Here is a 21,366-nt window from a genome sequence, read left to right on the forward strand (position 1 = left end):
ATTACCAAATACTATAAATTCATACACCTAAAGATGGGATCTTAAAATCTCGAAACCGGTCACGGTTTAAAATTTTAGTACAACTGAAACGGATCTCTCTAAATCATCATGCCTCTCAGTCGCGATTGTTCTACGACCTAATCTCATCAAACAGCTTTACCACACTCACGGTGCTCAACCTCCACTACAGTACGCGAAATCATATTCAGACTGGAGGCTGCAATCAGAAACAGCAACGAAATATAAATCAGTGTGGCCAGAAGACGACCTCAGCCCATCTTCTATTGTAGCGAATGGAGTGATGGAATTATTAGATGACGAGTATCGGCGTCCACAAAGACGAACTACACTGAAGATGGTTCATATGGCTCTAGGCACTATGGGACTTAACATCTGAGGTCATTACTACCCTAGACTTAAAACTACACACATCCATGCCCGAGGCAGGATTCGAACCTGCGACCGTAGCAGCAACGCGGTTCCGGACTGAAGTACCTAGAACCGCTCGGTCACAACGTCCGGCAACTACACTGAAGAGTCAAAGAAACTGGTACACGTGCCTAATATCGTGTAGGGCCCCAGCGAGCACGCATATGTGCCGCAACACCATGTGAGATGAACTCGACCATTGTCTGAAGTAGTGCTGGAGGGAGCTGACACCATGAATCCTGAAGGGCTGGCCATTAATCTATAAGAGTACCTGGGGGTAGAGATCTCATCTGGACAGCAGGTTGCAAGACATCCCAGATAAGTTCAATAATGTCCATGTCCCGTTTGGTGGCCAGTGGAAGTGTTTCTGGAACCACACTGTAGCAATTCTGGACGTGTTGGGTGTCGCATTGTCCTGTTGGAATTGCTCAAGTCCGTCTGAATGCACAACTGACATGAATGGATTAAGGTGACCAGAGAGGATGCTTACGTACCTGCCACCGGTCAGAGTCGTATCTAGACATATCAGGAGTCCCATATCACTGCAACTGCACGCGCCCCACACCATAACAGAGCGTTCACGAGTTGGAACAGTTCCCTGCTGACATGCAGGGTCCATGGATTCATGAGGTTGTCTCCATACCCGTACACGTCCATCCGCTCGATGTAATTTGAAATGAAACTCGTCCGACAGGTAACATGTTTACAGTCATCAACATTCCAATGTCGGTTTGAGAGGCTAAGGCGAGGCGTAATGCATTGTGCCGTGCAGTCATAAAGGGTACACGACTGGACCTGCGGATCCGAAAGCCCATATCGATGATGTTCCGTTGAATGGTTCGCACGCTGAAACTTGTTGATGGCCCAGCAATGAAATCTGCAGCCATTTGCGGAAATGTTGCACTGCTGTCAAGTTGAACTTCTCTTCAGTCGTCATCGGCCCCGTTCTTGCAGGATCTTTTTCCGGTCGCAGCGATGTTGGACATTTTAGTGTGTTACCGGATTCCTGATACTAGGTACACTCGTGAAATAGCCGTACAGAAAAATCCCCACTTCATTGCTACCTGGGAGATGATGTATCCCATCGCTCGTGCGCCGACTATAACACCACGTTCAAACGCACTTAAATCGTGATAAGCTGTCATTTAGCAGCAGTAATCGATCTACACTACACGTTATTAAAATTGCTATACCACGAAGATGACGTGCTACAGACGCGAAATTTAACCGACAGGAAGAAGACGCTGTGATATGCAAATGATAAGCTTTTCACAGCATTCACACAGGGTTGGCGCCGGTGGCGACACCTACTACGTGCTGACATGAGGAAAGTTTCCAACCGATTTCTTATAAACAGCAGTTGACCGGCGTTGCCTGGAGAAAAACGTTACTGTGCTGCCGCGTGTAAGGAGGAACAATGCGTACCATCACGTTTGCGACTTTGATAAAAGTCGAATTGTAACCTATCGCGAATGCGGTTTATCGTATCGCGACATTGCTGCTAACGTTGGTCGAGATCCAATGACTGTTAGCAGAATATGGAATCGGTGGGTTCAGGAGGGCAATACGGAACGCCGTGCTGGATCCCAACGGTGTCGTATCACTAGCAGTCGAGATGACAGGCATCTTACCCGCATGGCTGTAACGGATCGTACAGCCACGTCTCGATCCTGAGTCAACAGGTAGGGACGTTTGCGAGACAACAACCATTTGTACGAACAGTTCGACGACGTATAGAGCAGCATGGACTATCAGTTCGGAGACCATGGCTGCAGTTATCCTTGACGCTGCATCACAGACAGGAGCACCTGCGATGGTGTACCCGACGACGAACCTGGGAGCACGAATGGCAAAACTTCATTTTTTCGGATGAATCCAGGTTCTGTTTAAAACATCATGATGGTCGCATCCGTGTTTGGAGACATCGCGGTGAACGCACATTGGAAGCGTGTATTTGTCATCGCCATACTGGCGTATCACCCGGCGTGATGGTATGTGGTGCCATTGGTTACACGTCTAGGCCACGTCTTGTTCAAATTGACGGCAGTTTGAACAGTGGACGTTACATATTAGCTGTGTTATGACCGTTGGCTCTACCCTTCATTCGATCCCTGCGAAACCCTACATTTCAGCAGGATAATGCACGACTGCATGTTGCAGGTCCTGTACGGACCTTTCTGAATACAGAAAATGTTCAACTGCTACCCTGGCCAGCACATTCTCCAGATCTCTCACCAATTGAAAACGTCTGGTCAATGGTGGCCGAGCAACTGGATCGTCACAATACGCCAGTCACTACTCTTGATGAACTGTGGTATCGTTTTGAAGCTGCATGGGCAGCTGTACCTGTACACGCCATCCAAGCTCTGTTTGACTCAATGCCCAGGCGTATCAAGATCGTTATTACGGTCAGAGGTGGTTGTTCTGGGTACTGATTTCTCAGGATCTATGCACCGAAATTGCGTGAAAATGTTATCCGATGTCAGTTCTAGTATATTTGTCCAATGATTGCACGTTTATCATCTGCATTTCTTCTTGGTGTAGCAATTTTAATGGACAGTGGTGTAACAACTATGCCACACACTTGTTCCCTTATAATGATGTTGCCGACCGGAGCGCCGTATTCCGCCTGTTTACATATCTCTATTTGAATACGCATGCCTATACCGATGTCTTTGGCACTTCAGTGTATAACAAAAGAAGCGGCGAAGAAATCGCGCAAGGCAGACTTTTCCTTCCGAGAGCCACGGCACGGCGCGGACGAAAGGCGTAGCAAGCTTTATTGTGCACAGCGGGAACCGGCGGCTGGGAGCGCTGCGGTAGTGACGGGGAGGGTCCGGGCGGCGCGCGCTGACCCGCCCTGCGCATCCCGCGCCGCCGCCTTTCACCGGCCGGCGGCCCGCGGCCCGCGGCGCGGCACGGCGTGGCCGCGGCCTGGGCGGGGTCGCACCTGCCACCGCGCGGCTCCGCCCGCCGGCTTCCTGGTTCGCGGGTCACGAGCGGAGCGGCCAGCTGCGTCTGCGTGCCTCCGCCGCTGCCCGCGCGGCCGGCCGCCCAGCGCAAACCACACCGCCGGCTCACGCTCTGCCCCCGGGCGACAGGGACGCGCTCCACCGCGTTCTCTTGCCCAGCCTCCACCAAAGTTGCTTGCCTTAGCGCTTATAACCCCAAGTGAAAAGTGTGAATTGTCGTCGATTAATTCAGTGTTGTAGGCCTGACAAATTTAACTCTGCAGTAGTCCCTGTGTGCTTTAAGATGGACTGTTGTCGGACCTTCTCACTTCAGTGCGGGCACCTGTGATCTGCGATGACCTACGATTCTAATCGGCACGACTAGTTAGAAACACAGTATTTTTTCTTTGTGTTTGTTTCCGTTTTGATTGTTAAATTACTTTTATTACACCAGTTATGTGACTGGATTTGCGATTTCCTATCAGAGAGGTCACAGTTCGTAGTAATTGACGAAAAGTCATCGAGTAAAACAGAAGTGATTTCAGGCGTTCCCCTAGGTAGTCTTATAGGCCCTTTTCTGTCCCTTATCTATATAAACGATTTGGGAGACAATCTGAGCAGCCGCCTTCGGTTGTTTGCAGTTGACGCTGTCGTTTATCGACTAATAAAGTCATCAGAAGATCAAAACAAACTGCGAAACGATTTAGAAAAAGTATCTGAATGGTGCGAAAAGTGGCAGTTGATCCTAAATAACGAAAAGTGTGAGGTCATCCACATGAGTGCTAAAAGGAACTCGTTAAACTTCGGTTACACGATAAATCACTCTAATCTAAAAGCCGTAAATTCAACTAAATACCTAGGTATTATAATTACGAATACTTAAATTGAAAGGAGCACATAGAAAATGTTGTGGGGAAGGCTAACCAATGGCTACTTTTAATTGGCAGGGCTCTTAGAAAATGTAACAGACCTACTAAGGAGACTGCCTATACTACGCTTGTCCGTCCTCTTTTAGAATACTGCTCGCGGTGTGGGGTCCTTACCAGGTAGGACTGACGGAGTACAACGGAAAAGTTCAAAGAAAGGCGCCAAATTTTGTATTATCGCGAAATGTGGGAGAGAGTGCACAGAAATGATACAGGATTTGGGCTGAAAATCATTAAAAGAAAGGCGTTTTTCTATGCGACGGAATCTTCTCACGAAATTCCAATCAGCAACTTTATCCTCCGAATGCGAAAATATTTTGTTGACACCGATCTACATAGGGCGGATTGATCACCACGATAAAATAAGGGAAATCAGAGCTCGTACGGAAAGATGTAGGTGTTCATTCTTTCCACGCGCTATACGAGATTGCAATAATAGAGAATTGTGAAGGTGGTTCGATGAACCGTCTGCCAGGCACTTAAATGTGATTTGCACAGTATCCATGTAGATGTGATGTAGAGGAGATCTGTGTGAAACTTTCGAACTTTTGTAGTTTTAAACAACGACAGTATTTGGAATAGGTGTATTCCTTTGGATACGGGGAGTTGTGGGAATGAAGAGAAAACATCTTTAAAAATGAGCCAAAGATGTGAAATAATAACCAAGAAATGAAACGGTCGTGTGGCATTGTGCTTAAACTGGTTCAGATGAATGTAGGTTGTAGTAGCTATTTTGAAAGGCTTGCACAGAATACCCTAACGCTAACAGCTGGTCAAACCAGACCAACAGTGTCTTTTTGCAGATTAGCTCTTTCGTAAAATTCATTCTCTGCGCAGCACATTAATTATGCTATAATATGAGAAGAACACGCTTTCTCTGTATCGCTCGGGAAACACAAATTTCATTACCTCATTCCAATGTCACTGACAGCGACTGAAAAGTCCCACATTTGATTAATCAGCCCAATTCAGTGATGACTATTACTACGATTAATTGCTTCATGTGTGGGTTCGCAGCTTCGACGAAATTTCTCAATGATAAAACCATTTTAAGTATCCACCACAGGCTGTCAAATTCTTTACGCAAGATGAACTTTAGTGCATTACTGGCCGGTTTCGGACTTAAGCATTTTCAAATGCAGTTGCGTTGGTAATTAGTATGTCCTATTTAAAACCAGTGTCTGTTCCCACGTAGTACTAAATAGTAAAGACTATAGAGTGTATTTTCCCACATAGCACTAAATAGCTTTTAAATATGACACACACGTCCCCGATGCATTGCATTTGAAAATGGTCACAGGCCGAAGCTGACGGTAATGCACTGTAAAACATAATGCACTAAAGCTCACCTTATATAAAAAATTTGGCAACCTACGGTGGATATTTACAATGGTTTTATCATTGAGAAATTACTGCTATTCTGAAACAGTGAACGAAGTTTTAAGCACGGTCAGTTACCTCCCGTGGCTACAACTCTTCCTGTTCTCGAATCACTCCATGCCTCACAGATATTAATCCTTATTTTCAGCCCGTTTCAGTCCTTCCAGATGGCTGTCCACTTTAGCCAAATGCGTACTTTAGTTTCAGTGTTTGTAATTTAAAATATTCACTGAAGTCCAGCATATCTAATACCAAAGTGAGGAGACACAGGTTTCAGTTCAAGATCAGTAGTTCGACCAGCAACACCCATACAAATCAGTTTTCTCGTCCTTAGAATGTCCGAAACATTTTTCGAGAGACTGTACGAAAGTTTCCGTATGTGTGAGAAAAATCTCGTTCGCTGCTGTGAGCGAGGAGGATAGCCTTACAAAAGAAGCGCTAGTCTCTGTTCGACGTAAGAGCGAGGAGATACTCGGTACAGAGATTGCAGTAATAGGCACGCAGGTCGATTACAAAGGTTGGTCTACGCTTTTCGCTCTCAAGGCCCCTCGCCGTACACCCATCACCTTGTCAATTAGGCTCACACACGTGTGCTACCCACCTACAAAACTGGCTACATAACTTTGCCAGGCTATTGTACAAATCACAATCATTCGGTGAAGGCAGCCGAGAAACTTATCAGCAGATCAGCACGACTGCCTTTAACTACCTATCCCGATTGTGATAGTGTCGCAAGCGGCGAGAGTCGTATTTTAGATATCGTATAGAAGCGTTCTGTCCAGGTTAATATTTCGTTTAATCTTGTAGAAACAGCCTTAAAAAATTAGCCGTCATTGTGTATCTCAGATCTTGACATTGTATGGAGATACAGTCTATAGAGACACTTCCAGAGAACAGAGGATAGCACCAGCAGAGTAAACAGAAATAAACCAAAAGAGATGTACTACACAAGGAGAGAAACTGACGATAGGATAACAATACCAGTTCAGTCTTAGTAGGATGTTCACAAGACATTTTCCTCAATATCTCATTTGCGTTGGAGGCTTACTAGTGTTACTATTACGAGTAATATTTTCAAAGAATTTAAACTGAACCTCAGACCTTTCAGATCGTCTCGATATGGCGCGTTTTACAAATCAGTGATCTGTAATATCGACAAGAATTTGAAAAATGAAGACAGGATGTGACCACATATTTACGTTAGGAGGATCGGCAAACAGTAAATAAGTAGAAACCAACAAAGTAAAATTCATAAAGATTAATAGAGATACCGAGATATTTCTAATTTGCACTTTGATAGTCAATGTCATCTTAATGGCAAAAATGTTCGGATTTCCTTCCTAGTAAGTACGTGCCGTGGAAGAAAGACCGTTTATGATCGGTTATGAATTTTAACACGCAATCTCTCTCCCATCTTTACCTGTCCACTGTACTGAATATTATTATGAAATCACGAAGATCTGCACATCCCAGACGAAGCTCACGATTCTTTTACAGAAACTCAGCATACTCAGGTCTGGCTGCATTTAGATTCCGACAGTTTCGTTGGTAACAGTGATTAGTAGCGCAGATGGTAAGGGCTTTATCGGTGTAAGACGATTGTGAGAGATAAAGATGCATACCGGAAACGGATTCAGAATGCAAAGAATAAAGTTTATCATGAAAATCGGTTAACACGAAACAGTACTGCAGTCCCAATCAAATACTCCGTAATTTCATTAATTTCATTTGATTTCTTTTGACACGGAACATTTGCTTTCTGCACTTGCAGCGTTTCCTAGGTTTATTAGTTGATACTTTTGTTTCATCAATAACAGCAGACAACTGTTCCTACTGCTATAGTTTAAATCTTCAATCAGTACACAAGTTCGGTCCTAGGTGTGTCGGAATCGGTAAACTGTGTGTCGATATCAATAAACTTGTGCCAGAATCTTCTCGTGCCTTTTGCTTTTTTAATTCAAGTACTGTTTATTTTTTATGCGCTATATCAAAGAAATCAGACCCTGAAAACAAAGCGGTATTTCGCTTTAAATGATGATGCAACAAAGGCAGCTAATGAAAAACCGAGGTCGAACATGTAAATACGAGTAGTTCGGCATTGCTAATTCCACACTATTAACGATAATTGAAAGGAAACATAAAATTACGGTACTGTTTCAATCAAGCACGTTCGACTCATCGAGAAAGCCTATGAGAACTATTTAAGATGAACATAGGTTGAAACAAGCTATGTCTTGCTGTGTACCCATATTAGAACTTTAACTGATGGAAAGAAGCGTTGACCATTCCAGGAAAATGGGTGTGGATATTTTGCAAATCTAGATTGGCTGAAGCGTTTGAAGAAAAGGAAAGGTATGATGTTAAGAAATGTTTGCCACAAAGCTGACCACATTTTACCAACTTTGTCTGTTGATTATTTGCAGGCTTGGACTTCGATCTTGAGATATATGACGCGAAAGAAGTCTCCAGAGCTGATGAGACTGTCTTATTTTACCACTAGCTATTTAGTAAGACTTTTCCGTTGTAGGAACGATCGTCTTCAGAGGAGAAAATCTCTGATCGCAGAATTATGTAATGAGAGGATGGTATTTGTATGTATCCGAAAAATTATCTCTATTTGACAGCGGGAAATTTTTTTTTCGAAAAAAGTCATAATATGCTTTATAAAGACCCTCAATGTTGACATCTTGAGGTGTAGGGTATTCTGCCTGATATCAGCGTCGTTCATGCACAATAATGATGAGCGGCACTGATAGCCGGCAGAATACAAGACACCTCAAAATGTGAGAGAGATCGTCTGCGAGACCTGAAGAAATACTCTCAGCGTTCATTGTGTAACAAAAAGTGCAGCTTTTAGTTGCAAATCTAGTTACTCCACTGTAATGAAATTTAAAGAGGTTGGTAATACAGTAATTTTTGTTTTCCACATTCATAGTTTTACTCGAAATATTTTAACATGAATTTCTGTAACAAAAAAAAATTGAAAGTTATGGATTACTATCACGAGACCGATAGCGGATTAGATACAGCAATGTTTGCCATATTTTATCTGAAGATGGGTAGCTGTCTTCGCCGAAACTAAGTACCTTGATTATGAAATCTTTTTGCGATCTTCGCTATTAAAGGACTATAATAATCCAAAACTTTTAATATTTATGGACTTCCAGTCTGACTACGTCGGGAAACAATATGAAACAATAATTCGGGCCTCCCGGTTTCGTGTTGAGCATTTTTCACTCCTTCTTCTTCCTGAAACGTTTCTGCTGGTGCAAGTCGTTCACATAGCCTCTTCCAAGCTTCTTTTTCTCCCACCGTGTATCATTAAGAATTTCGTTAGGTCTTGTTCGGTTCAGATGTTCCTCACCTGGTCTCTCCATCTTTTTCGTGGTCCTACAATTGGTCTTCGCCCAGATTCTGTCCATTCTAGGGCTCTTCTCGTAAGTTTTTCTGGTCCAATTTTTTTAACGGGAGACGGGCAGTGGCATGAAGTAGGAGACTGCCTGTACTGGCGAAGTGCAGTGAAGACTGTGCGAGTGTACCGGGATCGCTACGACAGCTGTACAGACGCTGCAAGAACCCCGAAAAGTGACGGCCACCGGGGTTCTGGTGAAGCTACGATAGGCCCAACAAGCCAGCACTCGAAAACCCGTTTGTTTACAGCAATCAGACGAGTCACGGATCATTTTTCACTGCATTACGATATTCATTGCCTGCACATAAGTCTCATAATTTTTGACATCATTGTGGAGGCACAGCGACTGCACTTAGTATTTCAACAAACAGCGCACCAAATCGCAACAAATAATTTATTTTTAATCCTACTAACCAGTTTCGCTTTATACGAGCATCTTTAGACCAAAGGCTGAAAAAAAAAATCAAATGTGTGTGAAATCTTATGGGACTTAACTGCTAAGGTCATCAGTCCCTAAGCTTATACACTACTTAACCTAAATTATCGGCAGCCGAGCGGTTCTAGGCGCTACAGTCTGGAGCCGCGCGACCGCTACGGTCGCAGGTTCGAATCCTGCCTCGGGCATGGATGTGTGTGATGTCCTTAGGTTAGTTAGGTTTAAGTAGTTCTAAGTTCTAGGGGACTGATGACCTTAGAAGTGAAGTCCCATAGAGCTCAGAGCCATTTGAACCAACCGAAATTATCTTAAGGACAAACACATACACCCATGCCCGAAGGAGGACTCGAACCTCCGCCAAAGGCTGAAGATGACGAGAGAACCCGGTCCACGTAACCGTTGTGTAGTATCGAGTGGTACCTGCCACGGCCACTGCCAGAATGAAAAATAAGTTATTTATTGTGATTAGCACTGCTTTCTATTAATTCGCAACCTGCCAGAATGGCTGGCACGGTTTGGTGTCTTTAAGAAATTTTAACCTCACAAACTAATAATAGGAAGCTGGCTAGGCTAGTGATCCGAGCAGTAGGGGCAAGGTGTAGATGCGGAGGGCGCATCTCCGACTGCCACCCACACGCAGCGCTGCGCAGCTCAGGGCTCCCGAGGCTGCTATACGAGCCGACGACCGGCGAACCAATAACGGCGACCGATTCACGAGCGCGGCAGTTTGTAAATCCGTGAGGCGACAGGGGCGCAGCCGGCTAGCTAACGAGGCCCGGCCCAGCCCGGCCGGCATAACTCGGGAGGCGGCCAGGCGCAGCGCAAGGTGATCCTGTGACCTATCGCGAGCTGCCGCCGCGGTGGCCCAAAGGAGGGTCGTCAGGGAATGTGGTCGGCATTCCTCAGCCAGGCCGCGGCGGTGAGCTCTGCCTGTCAGCGCGCGAAGCAGTTCTTCACGAGAAGGATGCGGCACGTTGTCCTGGGCGATAATTCAGCGGTACCCTACGCAGCTACCGAGGGTGCACAGTAGCCAGGAATGAGCGGAGCGACATCACTCATACTCTTTACGGAACTGCGTCAGAATCGTAGTAGCTGATTCTGTTTAGTTAATGTTTACATGTCCTCAGAATCCATCTACGGAGTGGAAAACATTCAATATCGCATGGCATTTAATTCACATGAGAGGTGGGCAGAGTAGAAGGCATGCAACACAATGTACTCCGTAATATGTTCCCAAACGACGTGGAAAAAAAAAATGGGTATCATGCCTCTACTGGCGATAGCAGCAAATGGCTGTAGTTTTTGCAATGTATTCGTAAGACCCTGATTTCGAACAACTTTGAAATTTTTCTTGATGTCTTCGTCTGTCTCCGACATAAAGAAGTTCAAAGTTACCCCACTTGTATAGCTAAAATACACACCTAAAATCCGATGTGAGTCAAAATGTAGTTTATAAAGTGCACGAATATGCTGTAAAGCATCTCCATTGTCGTGATGATGTGATGATGATATTTGGTTTGTGGAGGCGCTCAACTGCACGGTTATCAGTGCCCGTACAAATTCCCAACCTTTATACAGTCAAATCTCGCCACTTTCACGAATGATAATGAAATTATAAGGACAACAGAAACACCCAGCCCTCGGGAGGAGAAAATCTCCAACCCGGTCGGAAATCGAGCCCGGGACCCGGTGATCTCCATTTTCATCAGAACGGTTCTGGGAGCCCCATGTTGCTGCAGTACGGAAGCACATGCAAAAGTTATGTGAGCTTTAAGTTGGGTCTGAGGTGTAAAATTATATAGTTTGCGTTATTTCAATGTTACTGACCCATACAGTTCTTTTTATATAAGTGGCATGCCCTGCTGTAACACGGAAAAGAAGGGAACAAGCAGAGAAAAGTTCCTAGCGGAGCACCTAAAAGGCGAATACGCGCCTGTTTATTCAAAGAATCTGACTGAAAAGTGGGTTGCCAACTGCCTCATTTTACATTCGTTAGCCCTTTTAAAAACTTCACCAAAAATTTTTACTTGCGAACATGCACGCCCTTTTTCATGCTGATAGATAAGGCTGACATTGGCAATGGGAAAGAGAAGGAGAAGTAATTAACAGTGGAAGATAGCAGACTGTCGTATAAAATCGGAGTATGAAAGAAAAAGAAAGACATAGTGACATAAGAACATAGTTGAAAGTGACAGACAGAACGGTGCGTTGTAGACAGTGAAGGAGACAGCGCCAATGGGAAAGGAATAAAGAGAAGGAGGAGGTGGAAGTGGGTGAGAGCCAGTGATAATTAGAGAATATCGATGAAAATGACGACGAAGAAGAGGTAGGTAGTGAAAATGAGAAGAGAAAACAGCGATGGGAAGTGGTGAATGAAGTAGTAGCAGTAAGAAAGATCGAGACAGAGACAGTGACAGTGAGATGAGACTGTAGTAGCTGGACAGAACGAAGGAAACTGTGGCTGTGAGACGGAAAGTGACAGAAAGAGAGTGAAAGAGAGAGAAAGAGAGAGAGAGATAATGAAAATTAGTGGGCTGATTGAGTGGGTGAGAGAATGAGCAAATGGGAGTGGGTGGGTGTGAACGACTTAGAGCGATGGACTAGTGGGTATGAGTGAGTTATTGTTAGGAGTGCTTCTGGGGGTGAGACGTGAGTAGCGTGTTTAAAAGAGCGCGAATATATCGCTTGCCAACATTTTTTGGGAATTTTTTTAAAGGTATCGAGGAGGGTAGAATGAGGCAGCCGGTACCCTACTTTTCAGTCATGTCTTTTAATGAACAGGAGCATATTCTCCTTTTTGTGCTCCCACAGGAGAATTTTTCCGCTGGTGTTTTTACGTCAGCATACTTCGCTCCTTTATGTGCAAGAGAGGATAAGGATCAGAAACGTGATGTGCACACTTGGCAGGAAATGCGTTCCAATAGAGGTACAGCCATTCAAACTTGAAAATAAAATGGCCGTGCGGTGCTAGGCGCTTCAGTCGGGAACCGCGTGACCGCTACGTTCGCAGGTTCGATTCCTGCCTCGGGCATGGATGTGTGCGATGTCCTTAGGTTAGTTAGGTTTAAGTAGTTCTAAGTTCTAGGGGACTGATGACCTCAGATGTAAAGTCCCATAGTGCTCAGAGACTTTTTTTTTTTTTTAATGAAGGGTGGCGAACACTAGATAACGAACCCAGACTCAGCATGAATTACATGTGCTGACAGCGTGGAGTACACTAGATGACCGAGGACAAATTCTTCACATCTGCCACTGTCCGTATCATAATGCGTGCAAGTTGTATTAGCTACAGGCTTGCCTCTGCAGCGATGGTTTCGAGAGTGGTTTGTCGCACACACCAACTCAGTGCTAGGATTTCTGTCATCCATCCTACTCGCAGGTGAGGCTATCTCTACGATAGGTGCTATCGCTAACATTCACTAACACTCATTTGTGGGACATGCAGATTCCCCACGGTATGGTGGCAGAGAACCATGAGCACTGGTTTAGTCTCAGCGAGTGAGCAGGCGTTACTGGCGATTGCCTCCCGAGAGTTAAGCTGAAACACTAGTACAGACAGAGCATTCCCAATTGTCTGGTGTGTTCTCGTGTGTGCTGTCAGTCACTGTGAAAGATCTGTTTTGTTCACCTTCAAGTAGCTGTTGCTCCCTTAAAACGCATTTCCGGCCATACGTTAGTGTGACCTCCTTGCTGCCTCATGGATCGTTTGCTGCACATACTAAAGCAACGATAATCATCAAATCGTGCATGATTCCTCACTACAAACTCCACAAGAGAGTAGATGTATGGGAAGTCTGTGATTAGCAGTCCTACTTTTTAAACAATTCTTGCATTCAATTAGAGGGCGGACATCAGATATTATATTTACAGCAAGTTTCTGTGCAATGATTGCTTTGCGTCTTTGTGTAGAATTGCTCTAGAAAACTGTTACATATGACTTCAACGAATGGAAAAATACTAAATAAGCTAAATTTCTAATGCTTTTATTTCCAAAAGTAACGTTTACCCGTACAGAAAATGTTGGTGAGCTCAAGCATTTCGCAGGATCTACACCACGTAATTTCGAATTCACGTTTTGAACAATACGCACTCCCACGAAATTTGAACATATTTCTTCCCCCAGAGCTGTATTGTTATTGAATTTTGATGATACATCTTGCCGTCTGCAGAATTTAATGAACGGCGTTCTCTCTCTCTTTTTTTTTTTTTTTTTAAACTTACCGATATCCTTACCGAATCCACGCTTGTCCTCCGTCTATTATAACGTCAAGTCACGAAATGACGAACGCTACTCGTGTGTGAAACATAGATCAGCTGTAGCTATGAGATTCGCAATTCTCAGTTTGTACATAATCACTTACGGAAGATAGTAGGTAATAATTAATGGAACCTTGATATGCGTGTAATTTAGTTGTACATAACTAAGGGGTTTCAACACTGGCAAGACACCGGGAAACAGAAATTCGCTAACGAATGACACTGCTCCGATCAAAACAACTTATTTTGTAAACTGTACGAGACTTGATAGTTCGTAACGCTGTTAAAATTCAGTCAGTGGATAATACAAACTAGGGAGAAGCCTTAAAATGAGTAAGTCGCAAAGAAGTCTGGGAGCATCTCTCAGAATTACGCAGTCTAGAAAACAGCTTCCTTACTTTCGATGAATGGGAACATTTAAGAGGAGAGAATTGGTACAACTTCTACTAAAATATCCAGTAAGAGTTTGCTAACAACGTGAGCGACTAGTAGGGGAAACAATTACAAACTAAGAAAACGAGCCGGCTGGAGTGGCCGAGCGGTTCTAGGCGCTACAGTCTGGAACCGCGCGACCGCTACTGTCGCAGGTTCGAATCCTGCCTCGGGCATGGATGTGTGTGATGTTCTTAGGTTAGTTAGGTTTAAGAAGTTCTAAGTTCTAGGGGACTGATGACCTCAGAATTAAGTCCCATAGTGCTCAGAGCCATTTGTACCATTTAAGACAACGAAAACATTTTGTAGTAAGTGTTACTAACGACTTCTTTTGCAGCAATAAAATATTGTAACACTGTTGTACGAATTGGAGGATTTCATCACGGTAGTCAAAGGCTGAATTTATATAAGTATATATCACAAAAATTATTCGTCCAATTTAAAGTTGTAGCATCGTTTTAAAGCTACTCTGTCATTAATTACCCTAGTACTTATCAGGAGACAGATTGTATACGTAGCTCACTAACAGAACACGGGTTGGTGTAATTACAAAAGACTCCAGCAGGAAGGCACTAAAATTTAAAGTACTTTAGTGGGGAACTTCAGTGGGCAACTTAGAGACGCACAGAAACAGAGACGATCCGCTGGAGGCCCCTCGGACGTCTTAATGCTCAGCTTCTGGTTCGTCGTTTCATTTCAGAATGAATAAATGCATCCTTGCTTCTTATCGAAATTGCCTCGCTCGCTACAGATTGCCTGGCAGCCGTTTCCTTCGATTGCTTCCTATCGTGTGTTGCAACTTCGCCCTTAAAACTAGTAGCCGCGTGTGCTTTGTAACTTTCATTATCCGGCCATCAGAGAAATCAAACCATTTTGATGAAGCGGTCGCAGTGGAAGCCATTCATCTGCGAGGCCGATTGGAGCGCTTATGTGCACAAGGCAACAGTCGTCGTAGGGGACAGTCGCGTCCTCTTTTCCCCGTCTCCTAAAGAGATGAACCGATGGAGCGCCTTCCAGCAATCAGACGGGGCTGGCGCACCTGGTAATTTGTCTTGATGGAGCGAGGCTTTGGCCGGAGGAGAGGTCAAACAGCCTCGTCCTCCGTCGCTTTCGGCAGCTGGTAATTGCATTTTGCGATTTGATCCGGCATAACATATGAAGTAGGTTTTAAAGCTGGCCGCTCCGCTCCCGCTATTACGGGGAGGAGGTCATATTGGCGGATCCCAACTGAAAAATAGCGTTACGTATTACCGGGCTTACTAATCTGTCTGCGTGTTTAGGACGTTATTTAGGCGTAATGACGTCTGGAGTCTCATACGACAGGCTATTTCTCGAGATTGAGCAGGCGACAGTGCTCATTACACGCGTAATCACGTTGGAGTCCCAACCCAAAGCACTAAGCCGCAGGCGCTGCGGACTTTGGACTCATTAACATCACAGAGGCTCACAACAGAGTAGCTTCCACCTGCTGATGCTCTGAAGATACAATTCAGTTTTCCTGTAGTTGAACGTTTCTAGCCAATAGTGGCAAATTTTATAGAATAAGGGCGGTGTTCCATAGTCGACGTCATTGCTGAAGGGCACCTGACCCACGTAGCCAAAAGAGAAATCTAACTACGCTGAGTGATTCTAAACTGATTTGATTCTGTGAAATTATATATCAAGACTTCCAGCTGACGATCGGACGGCAAGAGTTGTCATATACAAGTCTATTGAGCTACAATAGAAAACACATTAATTCGCAGTCTCGTGACGTGGTTTCACATCATAGTTCAGCTATCATTATTCGGGGTTTTCATAGTTATTTTATTCCACGTCACAGTAACTAAACCATATATAATGACCCTCATATTGACGGGACGCTAAATTCTTCTCTTCTTTCATGCGAGTTTCATAATTCACAAATATGCTAAAACAACCTGGGAATATTGAATTTAGTTAGCACTTTCCATACTTCCTTTGCAGTGGGATTTCCCATAAAAAGGCAGCCACTCACTGAGTTACCGGCAGTCATAGGGATTTGAAATCCTAGAAGCAGTATTTGTACCTGTTTAAGCTGTAATTTTTGTGTTCATAAGACGATATATTTAGTCTTACTGTCACCGTTTTGTGGACTGCCTATCGTCAATAGCAGTGTAAGACGTCTCATCAGGGGTGCAGCCGATAACAATTATAGTGGTTTTCGTGTATAGTCGCGAACACATCTTACAGCCTGACGAATTCATTAATTAGCATTGTACTTATTTCGGACAATGTGTCATTTTGTCATTTGATGGCACGAAGCAACAGCGAGTGGTCAGAGTACGAGTATTACATGCAGTGCATAATTTGTGTGGCCCACTGTATACAGAATAATGAAGCAACATGCTGCAGGAGTGAACAGGAGGTTTGCAGTGTTTCAGACAAGATTTGTCGCCTGTTTTAAAAGACACTTTAGGTTACTTTACCTGCATGCCACACACTGTCGCCTCTCGTGTCTTAAGTGTTACTTGAATACGTAGTGACGATGCAACCCAGTTTGCCGAAGTATTTTGATCGTTCCGTTATAAGTGATAGGATAGGGTTCTAATGCCGACCTATGATGGATCCAAACGTTTCTCGCGGATATTCCAGTTTGTACAATCTTAAGCCAGCAGAGTGCTGCAACGTAAGCAAACAAAAGTGATATTTCCGTAGGCGCCTATGAAGATTTCCGAACAAAAATGTTCAAATGTTTGTGAGTTCCTAACGGTCTTATTCTAGAAACAGCACACACACACACACACACACACACACACACACACACACACACATATGCCCGATGGAGGACTCGAACCTCCGGCGGGAGAGGCCGCGCAATCCGTGACATGGCGCATCAAACCGCACGGCCACTCCGCGCGGCATTTCCGAACAATGGCCATGTAGGTAATCAGGATAACAGCCCGAGATAAATATTACCTGATGTTTGACATGGTACCAGCTTCTAAAATATCTTCGAAGTTTAGTTTGTGTTTCTGTTCGATAGCGACTAGTTATTTGACGTGTCTATCATGAATCTCAGGGTAATCGGTGGAAAGGCAGCAGTCCTTGACATGGGTCCACCCGCCCACCAACAGATGGGAAAATGTTGTGTTCAGAAACCGTTTCTCTCGTCCTCTGCGACCTCATGTAACGTTCCAACGTTAGAAAGTACGACAAGGCCGCGTATCTTCAGCACACTTAATGAACCCTCGCGGTCTGCGCTCACTCGGGTCCGAAAAGAACCTTAGAGTAGCGGCTGCGCGCGTACCCAATTCCCTTTCCCAGATAGATCAGCCAGGATTAGCTGCTGTCTCCCACTATGTGTAGCCTAATGAAACGGCTTCTTAGTGCCCCTATAACCGCGGCGCAAAGGAAAATATTTCTCGGCTCCCAGTGAGGCATTACTGGAAACGGTAAGTATCAAATTGCGATATCTTATCTTGAGAAACTCATTTAATTTTTGTCCCTGGTTGAATTAGAAAGTCCTTAACATCAGATCCAGAACAGTAGAAATATTTTGGGTGGTTGGTTGGTTGATTTGTGGGAGAGGGCCAATTAGCCAGGTCATCGGTCCCATCGGATTATGGAAGGATGGAGAAGGAAGTCGACCTTGCCCTTTGAAAGGAACCATCCCGCCATTTGCCTGAAGCGATTTAGAGAAATCACGGAAAACCTAATTCAGGATGGCTGGACGCGGATTTTAACCTTCGTCTTCGCGAATGCGAGTCCAGTGTGCTAACCAGCGCACCACCTCGCTCGATAGAAATACTTTCTTTTATTCTACGTCTCACAACATCTCTCTAAAGTACTGCTTCTCCGCGTGCTGCAATAGGATGTGAGTAGATGGGTGTATCCGCTGTGGTTTTGATTTGATGGGATTACACATTTAACTGGTAATGTGCTTCGTTGTCGAAGTGTATTTCAGATTGTATGTTCACAAATTCGCTTTGCGGTGAGCAATCCATCCGGCAACATATATTTTTTCTTTTATCGGTGATACATGCAAAATACTAAAGGTTCCCAGTCGCGATATAGAGATTATGTGGAAAATCCGTTATTTTAAGAGTATTCTCTCTTGTTTTATGTTTGTATCACAATATATATAATTTTAATTACATGATAGAACAGTATTTGTATCTAAGACCGTATCAAACACGGCACCAGAGGTACGCCACAGAAGCTTCAGGCTATTGGTGCCATATATTTATACATGAATGGACACTTTAGTCAAAGACGCTATAAATGTAAAGAAATAAAATAAGAAACATTAAGTAGCCAACTATATTGAGGAAAAATCACACGTTTCTTTCTGCGCTCTCGGGACTTATTGCCGCATTTCAAGTGTCACGCGGCGTCGGATTGTCCGAAGCTGGATCTACGACAGGTGACGCAAGACAAAACGATAGATTTTCTACAGTAACGTGGATAGTGAATACTAGACACGCGATGAAACCTGGAAAGCACTCTAGTGGTAGGGTTTTCTATGATCGTAGCTACAGTGAAATTGGATTGGTCAAAATATCCCGGACTTTTCAGGTAGGTTTAGCGAAACTTTTGCAGACTCACAGAGGTACAAAATAACAAAATAACAGAATGAGATTCTCTGATCACGCTCCCATATTCTAAAATGATTTTGTGTTTTTTCCTGTAAACAAAATTCAGATAAGAGCTAAAAATCATATTCACTAACTCAGATACCAGTTGAATGTGGTATGTCATCATATTTTCCAGCATTGCCCGATATATTGAGACGAATTCATCCCAACCATTACTAAAATTAACATAAAACATTGTGAGCTATGCCAGTCGCAGATTTCGAGTTAAAGAAGACACCGACGTTCATGTTCCCGTCACTCCTCGTGCTCTTTCCATAGGAATCAGCCACTAAACGACGATAGACTGTGAGACGTTCAGCGGAGATGGACTGTGCTACTTGTCTGACAACTTCAAAACACTAAAGATAGAGTAAAGTCCTCCACACCGTCATAGCTTTAGCTCTTTTATTCATTTGTGGAGTAAAGACTTCATCTAGGATTGTCACGTATGTCTGGATACAATCTGGTAGTGTACTACACACGAATGGCAGAGGGTCCCCTTAAAGACCCAGCTGATCACATTAAGTACACCGCACAAAATACCAATCACCCCGACGAACAAAACTGCATAACAACACCGCTAGCCATGAAAGGTCCTCATTTCGTCGAGAGAGAGGGCTCCCAGGTTTCTTTCGGTACGTCACAGTTGGGTAAAGGCTCTCATTGTTTATTACATGACAAAAGAGCTACCACATTGCGACGATGTTGATTACAATGTTTCAACGCCGTTCGAAACAGTCCCCAGACGTTTTCTCTGGTACTGAGACAGGGGTATTTACCGGGGGACCAGTCGAGGAGCTTTGGGGGCCTGGCTGCGGTCACATCAGGAATGAATTGGTGCAGCACTGTGTCTTCTAGGTTGGTTGAAATGGCTTTGATCACTATGGGACTTAACTTATGACGTCATCCGTCCCCTAGAACTTAGAACTACTTAAATCTAACTAACCTAAGGACATCACACACATCCATGCCCGAGGCAGGATTCGAACCTGCGAACGTAGCGGTCGCGCGGTTCCAGACTGTAGCACCTAGAACCGATCGGCCACACCGGCCGACCGTCTTCTAGGAAGACGGGAGTGTCCACAGTATTCTCATCGCGAAGACGTAGAAGAAAACAACACATGGTTACCGAAAATGTTGAAATAAACATTATGGTTTATGTTGACGGTAACCTGAATGAGGGAGGAGGGGTCATCTTACGGCACGCAAACCATCCAGGAAACATCACAGAACCATCTCCGGCCTGTCAAGACTCTCCACACATCACTGTTGGTGCAGTGGACAGTACCATTTGCCGGCCGCTGTGGCCGAGCGATTCTAGGCGCTTCAGTCCGGAATCGCTCTGCTGCGGTCGCAGGTTCGAATGCTGCCTCGGGCATGGATGTGTGTGATGTCCTTAGGTTAATTAGCTTTAAGTAGTTCTAAGTTCTAGGGGACTGATGACCTCAGAAGTTTAGTCTCGTAGTGCTCTGACCATTTGAACCATTTGAAAAGTACCATTTGAAAATAAGCAGTAATACAACTCTTTGGTCCACACTGCACACCTCTGGGCAGCTACTGTCCATTTTATGTGGAGTTTGGCCCATTGACGATTTTCAGTATCGTGGGATCTTTGCGAGGTGTTCACTCGGAAACTGGTTGAGATGAATATATATTCACAATCAAGAGCAGTTACTGTCGGATTGCAAATCGATTACTTTTGACAAGGTGTGACACTCGTCTCCTCACTTGTTGTTTAGGACTTTTTAGGACCATTGTTCTCACATCGAGTGGTGCAGTATTTGTTGCGAACAGTTGCGCGTCGATATATCAACATATCGAGCAACTTCATTCACGTTGTGATTGGGTCATGTCGAAACACACAACAGCTCCTTCCTGCCATCCTCTCGCGGCGTACCCATGTTATCGCCCAGATTCCGTACAGTCGACTGACAGGTACACACCACTTCACTGCTGTCATCTACTAGCGGTGGAGGGTTACAAGAACATCGGATCCATACTATTTACAGTGTTCCAAGGCAACCGGGGTGAGGTAAACTTGTATATGGGGAGAATCACAGTCGTATGGGTTTCGCGTATGAACAGTACTACAGTCGCCATGCTGAGCAGAGCACACGGTGTGAGGGGAAGAGTGGCAGGGGGTGTGGCGCCGCCGCCGGCTGGCAGCCGCCTCGTAAATCAGCGGCCGGACGGTGGACAGCGAGCGCCACGCTAATTAGATCGCCTGCGGCAGGCCGAACGCAACGCGCCGCGCGCCTTCCGGGTGTGCGGCGACACCCGAGCGGCCGCACTCCCCTGCGCGCCGTGGCTCCCCTTTCCTGAATCGCGACGCGGAAGAGAGCAGGGCGCGACGCGCCGACAGTCGCACGGGACGTGGACGCCCATCTACCGGCTGCGCTCGCTTTCTCCGTAAACAGCACGGCCGGAGCGTCAGAAGCGAGAACGAGATCTGCGAGCACAGTGGAAGTTTCAGCAGACATCCTCAAATGGTTCAAATGGCTCTGAGCATTATGGGACGTAACTTCTGAGGTCATCAGTCCCCTAGAAC

The 21,366-nt window shown here is 44.9% G+C and overlaps 1 protein-coding gene across 1 annotated transcript in view; it reads right to left on the reverse strand.

The window, feature by feature from the left end:
- The window catches only part of LOC126235139 (PR domain zinc finger protein 13), a 38,337-nt gene extending 17,618 nt beyond the window's left edge, over positions 1 to 20,719 (reverse strand). The window contains exons 1-2 of the mRNA XM_049943872.1: positions 20,716 to 20,719; positions 3,380 to 3,587 (exon numbers count right to left, since the gene is read on the reverse strand). Coding sequence (XP_049799829.1) covers positions 3,380 to 3,587; positions 20,716 to 20,719 — 212 coding nt within the window. The remainder of the gene's footprint in view (positions 1 to 3,379; positions 3,588 to 20,715) is intronic.
- Positions 20,720 to 21,366: the final 647 nt, after the last annotated feature.

The sequence above is a fragment of the Schistocerca nitens genome, chromosome 2 (assembly GCF_023898315.1).
Source record: "Schistocerca nitens isolate TAMUIC-IGC-003100 chromosome 2, iqSchNite1.1, whole genome shotgun sequence".
NCBI classification, from domain to species: domain Eukaryota; kingdom Metazoa; phylum Arthropoda; class Insecta; order Orthoptera; family Acrididae; genus Schistocerca; species Schistocerca nitens.